The sequence below is a fragment of the Pistacia vera genome, unplaced genomic scaffold, assembly GCF_008641045.1.
Source record: "Pistacia vera cultivar Batoury unplaced genomic scaffold, PisVer_v2 Contig250, whole genome shotgun sequence".
NCBI lineage: Eukaryota > Viridiplantae > Streptophyta > Magnoliopsida > Sapindales > Anacardiaceae > Pistacia > Pistacia vera.
This window is the reverse complement of record NW_022196058.1, coordinates 53,637-62,772: the sequence shown is the minus strand read 5'-3', so window position 1 is coordinate 62,772 and position 9,136 is coordinate 53,637. Positions and strand designations below refer to the sequence as shown.

The following is a 9,136-nucleotide window of genomic DNA, read 5'->3' as shown; positions in this document are numbered from 1 at the left end:
AAATCTAATTTCTATTTCTTGAACTAAGCAAATACTATGAGTTGGGGACGAAATTGAAGTAGTGTTTAGTTTATTAAAAGTCCTGGAATTTTTCGTTTTATTTTATTAAGCATTGGCCAAAGATTTAGCGTAGAATATCAGATAATGGATGAAAGATGTGCATTTATATATAGAAACCAGAGAAACATGGACTAAGGAGTTGGGTGGTTACTTTGGGGGCTAAGTTTCACTGGTTGTATTTACATTTCACTGTTGGGTTATGTTTATTTTGATTGGGAATTAAGAGTAGCATCCCTCTGGAGATATATAGTACCTCTCACTCTTGATGAGAAATACTTGATCTTTAATCCTTTATTTTCCTTTGCCAGTGCTTTGCATTTCCCCCATCTCAAATTTTCTTTTCCTTAAATGAATTTACTTTTAGGTTCTTGAATGCAGCCCAACCTTCATCTCCAATTATTTTGCCTCAGTTTTTGTATATATATTCAGGAAATATATCTTGATTACATGTTTGGTTCCCTAACCTAATATTGTCACAGTTCGTGCTCAATTCATTTTGGACCTGATGATTTGAGTTCAGTACAATTGATGTATTTCTTTCCAATCACCCTCTTTGCCATTCCAGTTGTGTAGCAGAATTGATCTGCCAGTTTACTGTTATGGGTACCAGGAGATATTAAGACAATTGCAATTGCTTTTTCCTTAACCTTAATATAATTTGATGTAGATACAAAAACGAGAGCCAAATCTCCCAAACTTGGTAGAAAGAAGACCTTGACTTCCGTGGATACAGATGGAAATGGTGCCCCCAGTACTCGACCAGGCCGACTAAGTCTGATGAGAAAGCATCTCAGAGCAACTCTGCCAAAGGAATTTCTCCTGTACAATCGAAAGCCACAACGGAAGTCCCTTCCTAAACTGCCTTCTGAAAGGAGCAATTTAAACAATTCCAGCAAGGAAGAAAAGATGACATCATCAAAAGCAGCAAATGAGGAAAATACCACTCATGACTGCAACAAAGGAAGCTGATTCTCTCATCCAGAGTCAGTTCCTGCAGCTGGTTCAGAAGAAACTCACTGGTACAGACGAGGAACCAGCAGTTGGGGAGCAAGATCAACCCACCTTTGTACAGAACCCATGGCATTGGAGGGTCAAGTTCATTAGCGGTTGGAATTGGATGCTTATACAAAGTCGTGACTTGATATTGCGTAAATAAGTAGGTTTTAGACTCCAACTATTTGATGATGAAAGAGTGAGAGGATTCTGCATTTGGTTGTGATGACATATTGTCCAGTTACCAGCATTGGTTGTTTGTTTGCTTGCTTAGAAGCTTGCTGGTCTTGTCACTTGGATTCTGCATTCCTAATTGAGCAGTGTATGTTATAATTTGCCAAGTTGCTATCCTAATTGATGTGTTTAGTTGCCGGCTTTTTAGATTTTTTTTTTTTTTTTTTTGAAAATTTTGGGTAAGTCTATATCGATTAGTGCATTATCACAGGTGTTGTTTGTTTAAAGGGGTTGCTCTTGAACAATTGGAATTGTCAGTTAAGGCTGATTTTGTGTTGTGGACAATTTTTTTCCCCTTTTGTGAAATCTTCTTTATGTTCATCTTTCTATTTCTGTTATAATGAGGGTTTTTCAAGGTTCCATTGAAGCGACTTCTTTAACCTGGGGCCCTTGGCTACTTGTTAAACTACCTTAATACTTTTGTTACATGTTTTATTCCTTAAGGCTGGTTTTGGATAAGGAGTGCATAACAGAACCATTTAATTGGTTCTATTCGGATTATTAACCTGTGGGTAAAATTGTAAAATGAGCCATCCCAATCATATGATGGGAGATAAAAGATGACCAATTAAAAACAAACAGAAGCTTATCCAAAAAAGACAACTATTTTTCACATTTTTCTAATACATTTAAAATATCAAAGACAAGGACATGAGAAGAAGGGAATATGTATGCGTATTATAAGTGGAGTAATAAAACACATTGAAGTCAAGAATATGAATAATAGGGTAATGAAGAAGGATAACCATTGAGGCCATATGAAAGCTTAAGAAATCTGTAACTGTAAAACAAGACAAGCACAAAGTGCTATTCCTTTAATAAAGTTTACTAGATTTATCTGGCTAGATATTTTTCTTCCCTTGGCGTTTGTTGTTGGGCATAGAATAAAATTTCAGTCTTAAGGATTATTGTTTCATCAAAGTTTTATTATCATCATCTATTCACAAAGGAATTAGAGAAATACTATGACGTTAAAATCACCAATCTATGATGCAGCTGTTAAGGGAGGCAAAAGATTGGGTTGTGTATTGCATTTTTTATAATCGTCGACTTGAAGATCATCATCTTCTCCAGCATCCCAGAGAAATTGAGCATAAGAAGCAAGAACATAGCTGCAACAGATTAAAATTAAAAGCATGTCTTAAAAAAATGAACATGAAATGGGATTAGATTAACATTTATTATCGAATTACCAGTCGCCAGGAGCCGATTTAACAGCTTGATCGTAATAACTCTGAGCACGAGGAGCATCCTTATAATTTTTCCATATCAAATCTCCATATAAAGACAAAACATTTCCGTCCCGTTCATCTTGCTTCGCTAGGATAGCCCTCTCACAGTACTCTTCCGCTTTCACAAGATCACTTCGCACCTGTATTCAATAGTTTTAAACAAAACAAAACAAAACATATAATAATCTAAATCACAAAAATAAACAAAGTAGAAATCTTTTACTGTTGTAATACAATATATACCTCTTTCAGGAATTTAGCATAATTGGCTAGAACAAGAGAGTCTCCAGGAAACTTTTTTATCATTCTCTGATAATAACCTTCCATACTCTCACTCCTATTACCAGACTCCCCGTCACCGCCACCAGCACCGCCGTAAACTCCTCCATTGCCAGCGCCAGCTCCGCCACAGCCCTCATCCAACACTAGCCCATCATGCAAACAATATGATGTATCCTTTTGCAAGCAAGTTTTTCCTTCTCCTTCAGCTTCTAGCTCTTCTTCTCTTTCAACTAATCCTTGTGATGTCAAGGGACTATTAAGCAAAATTTTCTTCTTAGAGAAATGAAGACACTTGAGATCGTCCTCTGATAAGGTTCTGGGAATTTTCTTGATGGGCGGAGACAAAGACATGGATATGGGTCTGGTGGTCCGGATCCGAACACCGAGATCGGGTTCTGGCGAGGAACGGAAGGAACATGGTTTCAAGATGGGTGTAGAAGCGCTTCTTAGAAGCATTATGTTGAGATGAAAGTTAAAGGTTTTAGCTTTTATTATTGCGTTGCGTTGTTAGGGGCTGAAGTGAGGGGTGGGTACATGCGGGTGCTTCATTTACGCGATTTCATGTTGGCTTGGGCCCGTCTTTACAAAAATCCGGGCGAATTGACTTTTGACTTTGAGATAAAATCGGTGCCTAGGCTGGATATAACTTAATTATGGAATAAGGCAATTCTTCATTAAATTAATATGGAAGATTATGATTTTCATAATCTTTTAGTAATTATAATTAGTTTTGATGGATTCTTGGAACAGAAGGAAAAGTCTAGAAGATTTTATAAAACAAGAAGATATCCCTTCCTTATCTTTTAAGAGAACCACCCAGTTGAAAATTGAAGTTTTTTACTAAGAGTCCATTTTCAAAGATTGGGAAAGATTTTTAATTAATCTCAACGAAACCTATTTGAATTTGTAACTTTCTTTCTCATCAATTAATTAATTTCAAAAGAGAGTCCTAATTAGAAGACATGACCATTGACCAAACAGATAAAGAGATGAAACATGAGTCTGAGTCTAAGGGATGAACACAAATTACTAATATCAAGAGCTTATTCCCACATTTACACTTCCAGGAGAGAAGATAGTAGGTCTCAATGTCATCATCATCAGCTTCGGAATTTGGTTCCTGTTAATTAATATCTCTAAGACTCAAAAGTATCATACATTTGTGCTTTCTCTTCTTTTCCTCCTCCTCCTTTCTTGTAAAAGTAAGGAAGTTTTGAGTTATTGGGCATGATGCCAATGCCATCTGTCTGAGTGCAGGTTGGAAACTCAGTCTGTTTTTTGGACTTTTTCATACTTACCTCATCTATATTCAAAAACAGCCCATTCCCTTTAATCATTCTGGGCCTTTGCTCCAACCCATTAGACAAGTTTCTTTCTACTACTTATTTCGCCCCAATCATACACGGGATCACACAAGACAAATGAATGAGTTTTCAGTTTTTTAGCTATGTTCCAAGAAAATATTAGCCATACCAAGACCATCCCATTTAAATCCCATGTGATCAGATTTGGCAGCAAACTTGAGAGATTTTATCTAGGAAGAAATATTATGGGAACAGCAAAATTATTAGGATAACATAACATAACCCAATGTCCTTCTAAAAAAAGAAAAAGTAATTAGAGGTCACATGGAGACTCATCAAATGATTGTTGATTTCATGAGGATATGCATTGGAGAGAGAGAGAGAGAGAGAGAGAGAGAGAGAGAGATTCTAGAGGATAGCATTGGCCTCCGAGATAATGCATATATTATTATAATTGTTGAAAATGGACTCTCTGCATTAGAGATTTGAGCCAAGTCAAAAGTGGAGAAAGCAGTAGGTTGACAAAGTCAAAAAATAGGTTTCAACGGATGCTCCTTCCAACCGCCAAAGATTTTCCATTACGATTACCTCCACAAGTTTATCATTCATAAATAAACTCTGCTTTTCAACCATCCATTGTTTAATTGCCACATATAACACTAGTTGCTTTACCTACAAATATGACCATTTTTATATTGGGATTTTGCACAAATAACTCTTTCTGACAGAAGTTCAATGAAATTTACATCAGTATATTTGGTTAAATGAGTTTGATTCCAGAGTTTTTTGCTTAAAAATCAATTTAATTAGAGTGAGACTTGAGTTTTTCATACGCTCGAGTCTTCTCTTGAGATCTGGGTTTTAACTGAGCCATTCACAAAAGACATCTACATAAATAGCCTTTATTTATATTATGAAAAGGCATACAAGTTTACATCACAAAGGGCGATTATTGATTTCATTACATGACGAAGCCGTTGCATAGTCTACAGTTGATAAACAAATGGAGCCTGTAAAACGATGGAACTGGTTAAAAAAAAACAACCGACAGGTTGTCATGGCAGACCATATAACTCGCTGCCACGGCCAAGCCCCACGACCACAAGGCACCAATATTCCAACTTTTAAAACCAACGGAACAACGACTCTAAAACTTTTAATCCGCCCCTTGAGGAAAACAAAAGACCAACCAACCATCACGTTCAGATATGATATCGAAAACATGATCAGACTCGGTAAAATGACTTTAAATGAAAGCTTAGCCCAAGCATATATAAGAAACAGGACCAAGCTAAAACACGCGATTGGAGAAAGTAACCCAGAAACAGAACTCGGTAACTGTATTCTCAGGAAATACGGCCATGAATAAAGTGACACCCACTATCGGGGTCAAAAAACTTGCAACAGATTTCCACTCAGCGGAAACCTGCAAAAAGAAGAATAAATATGGCCAATATGCTTCCTGGAAAAAGAAACCTGAGTACTGGAAGATCAAAGACCCATAGCTGATGGACCCAAAAACTACATTAACTGCTGCTACTCACAAAAGCTGACTAGAATTCTGAAGCTTCCTGATTTACTGCAACCCGACCCTTGGCATCTGCCAAATTAATTCATCGATGGGGTTTCATCAAATCCTTCCCTTGTTTACGAAAGGATATCGCACCTCCACAACTGCTCCACAAGAATGTCAATTGTGCAGCTGCTGATTGCATTGCAGTTCTGGAGGTTCAATCCCAAAAGGGTTTGACCCATCTTCCTCAAAGCATTCAAGCTCTTGTCTGAAATCAAGGGGCATCCTGACACCGAAAGGATCTGCAGGTTGAGATGGCTTGCTTGAGCTAGGGATGAAATTCCAAAATCAGTGACTGCACACTTTGAGACATCAAGATCACTGAGAAGCAGGCAGTTATTTGCAATTGCCACCAAGCTTGCATCACTGATCTGTCTGCAACCATCAAGGTTGAGCATTTCAAGAGTCCAACCATGCAGATCAGTCATGGTTGAAACAACTTTGTCTGTCACATTCACACAACCACTAAGATTAACCTTCGCCAGACCAGTTTCAGAGCTTTCAACTAGAGGTAAAACTCCAGCATCTGTTATTCCCTGAAGCCCACTCAAATCCACATGCTGCAACTGAGGGCACAACTTCCCCAACACAGCCAGGCTTGCATCACCAAATCCAGGGCAGTTACGGATGGACAACGATATCAAGGATTTGCAAGGAGCCAACAAAGGTACTGCCAGATTTAGGTCCTTCATCCCCAAGCAGCTCACTAGTGAAACGGCCTTCAGTTTTGCACCACAGTTCAAAAGAGAACCAAAAAACCCAAATTGGGTGATCCTGTGGCATTCCTCCAATTGAAGACTTTCAAGTGATACTGCAGCTTTGGCAAAAGAGATCAGCCCATTGTCAGACAAGAATGAACATTTTCGGAGGCAGAACTGTTTTAAGTTTGGGCAACCCTTTCCCACAGCTTCAAGGCCCAGATCTGTTACTCCTCCACAGGATGTAATTGTCAAAGACTTTAACTTCTGCAACCCATGACCACCACCCATGACCCAGAAGCCTCTCTCACCCACATTTGAAAGGGCAGTGAGGGTAAGATCAGTTACTGCCTTGCCATAGTGTCCAAGAACAGCAAGTGAAACATCAGTGATGTTCACTCTTTGAAGCTTCACTTTCACCAGGGAATAACTGGCTGAAGACAACAAGCTAGCGATTCCTTGATCCCCAACAAGAGGGCAGTCTTTGATTGAAATGGACTTTAGATTGGGGCAGCATTGCCCAATAGCTTGCAGACCTTCATTCCCAATGCTGGAACAAGACTCTATGGTCAGATCAGTCAAACTCGGGCAGTTCTTTGCAACTGCAATCAAAGCCTTGTCAGTAATAGCAGGACACTGACAAAGGTCAAGCTTCTCTAGCTGGTGACATCCACTAGCAATCTCAGAAAGACCATCATCCCCTACAGAAGATAGGTTCCAGAGGGAGAGAACCTTTAGAGATGGGCAGCCACGGGCAATGGCCCCAAGGCCAACGCTCGTCACACCACGACTAGATTTGCTTCCACGGATAAAAAGTTTTCCCAATCCTCCACGATTAGCAGTTCCAACAGCCATAGCAGCAAGTCTTATATCTGTAGCCTTCTTTCCTTCCAGGCTCCTGGAGAGGTATCCATCATCCTCAACATCCAGATCTTCAGCCTCAGATGCTACTTCAGCTTTCTTTTCAAGAATCTCAGCTTCAGGCTTTGAAGATCTGTTGCTAAACTCATCTCTGCGGATATTGCTTAGAAGAGTAAGCCAGCGCTTGGAAACACAAGCACAGGCACTCTTCTCCTGGCCTCCAGGCAACCGTCTGAAGATCTCAAAGAGACATTCATCAGGCAGGACTTCAATAGAGACCTTCTTCTTCTCAGATCTCTCTTCGCTGAAAACAAATGGAGCACTAATGCGTGACCTCTTGCGAGGAGGAAAATACACATCCACATGAGAACCAAGGGACAAAAAGAGGCTCGACTCCTTGGGGTTTGGGTATATTGACCCCCCAGGGCAAAAATCATCATTACCTGAATTAAAAATCAAAATCTCAGATAAGCGCAATAATACAGGCAAAAAAATTTCCAGAATATTGATAAATACACCGAAAAGTCACTATCCATGACACAAGGTTTCAACACCATACTACCATCTTTCAGAACCATCAACGATTTTATATTAGTTTCCAGTTATCAACCATATTATTCGTATTTGCTCAAGATTATGACCAGTTATCTAAGGCTTCCGATCATAGGAAATCTAGAAACCTCCTCTACGAGATCCACAAAAAACAGGGTTAATCACATGGTTAATCACATCCATAAAATTTTATGAAATCTAATTTAATCTGATATGCTCCAACAAATCCACCAGTTTATAACAAAACACTACCATAACTTAGGTGATCACAAATAACCTATACGATCTACGTTTACATATCAACTCAACAACAAAAGAACTTTCAACAAATCAAGGTTCATAGATCTGATCCACAACGAAACCAATTAAACAACAACCTAAAAATAACAAAAACTAACATACCCATGTACAAATTCAACAATAAAATTTTTAAAAAAAAAAAAAAGGAAATATTAAAACTTACCAGAGAAAGCAAAGAGCTTAGACATGGGTACAGCTCAAAAAACCCCGGGAGGTAAAATCTGAACTGATCCTGGCCCAAAAACCCTCCAAAGAGAGCAAAAAAGAGAGACCCGACGAGGATGGAAACCGCTACAACACCGTATAGTTGTTGAAGACACGAATGCATGAGAAAGATTAGAGCTTGAAGGAGATGGAAACCCTATGAGATAGGGCAAAAAAAAAAAAAAGGGGAAATCAGAGAAGAGAAATGATTGAATGATAGACATTTGTTGTAAAGAGTGGTTTTTTAATATGAGTGGAGTGTGGTTTCGGTACGTGACAATACACGCAAGAAAAACTCACATGCAATGTATTTGTTCGCATAAGTGGGGTTTCCTTGTTATATTCCCCCACCCTATGAATACCAGAAACCAGGTAGTGGTTTTGTTTTGCTGTTTCCTTTTTTGTGAACTTGGTTAGTTTGGATACAGGGTTAGTATAGGGTAATTACCATCCCTCTGCTCCTCTACATTTTAGAATGACCCGCCACAATTATTTCCTTTCTTAAGAATTATTTCTATTTTAAGTATTTATTTTTATTTTGTTAAGTAATAACTAATAACAATGCTTAAAACTGAAATTCAAAATTATCAATTTATATTACTTTCTATATATTTATTATGACACAATTGTTAAACATTCTAGATCGATTATAAATGATACCAAGTTATTTAACTACTACTAGGTGGAGCAAGGTCTCTTAAGTTTGATGGTAAAAGAATAAGAGAAGGATCAAGACGATTTTATGAATTTGAGTCCCCACAGTCTCTAATAAGGGTGGTCACTGAAGGTCTTATTCAACCGAAGTTTCAGAATCTAGAGGATTAATTAAAGTACACATAAGAT

General features: G+C 38.3%; 2 protein-coding genes across 2 annotated transcripts; both read right to left on the bottom strand.

Moving 5' to 3' along the window:
- Positions 1-2,008: 2,008 nt before the first annotated feature.
- LOC116132381 lies at positions 2,009-3,300 on the bottom strand. Its single transcript, XM_031418034.1, has 3 exons — positions 2,763-3,300; positions 2,481-2,659; positions 2,009-2,399 (listed from the first exon to the last, which is right to left on the bottom strand). Exons 1-3 carry the CDS (start codon positions 3,255-3,257, stop codon positions 2,273-2,275), a joined length of 801 nt encoding a protein of 266 aa, XP_031273894.1. The 5' UTR covers positions 3,258-3,300; the 3' UTR covers positions 2,009-2,272.
- A 1,691-nt stretch (positions 3,301-4,991) lies between these two features.
- LOC116132308 (EIN3-binding F-box protein 1-like) lies at positions 4,992-8,508 on the bottom strand. The gene is made up of 2 exons (XM_031417964.1): positions 8,253-8,508; positions 4,992-7,680 (listed from the first exon to the last, which is right to left on the bottom strand). Exons 1-2 carry the CDS (start codon positions 8,275-8,277, stop codon positions 5,753-5,755), a joined length of 1,953 nt encoding a protein of 650 aa, XP_031273824.1. The 5' UTR covers positions 8,278-8,508; the 3' UTR covers positions 4,992-5,752.
- Positions 8,509-9,136: the final 628 nt, after the last annotated feature.

Coding starts and splice junctions, on each gene's coding strand:
- LOC116132308 (XM_031417964.1), bottom strand. CDS start 8,277: ATGTCTAAGCTCTTTGCTTTCTCTG. Junction 7,681..8,252: donor TAAGCTCTTTGCTTTCTCTG/GTAAGTTTTAAT, acceptor TTTTTAATTCAG/GTAATGATGATTTTTGCCCT.
- LOC116132381 (XM_031418034.1), bottom strand. CDS start 3,257: ATGCTTCTAAGAAGCGCTTCTACACCCATCTTGAAACCATGTTCCTTC. Junction 2,660..2,762: donor ATGCTAAATTCCTGAAAGAG/GTATATATTGTA, acceptor TATTGAATACAG/GTGCGAAGTGATCTTGTGAA. Junction 2,400..2,480: donor AAATCGGCTCCTGGCGACTG/GTAATTCGATAA, acceptor AATCTGTTGCAG/CTATGTTCTTGCTTCTTATG.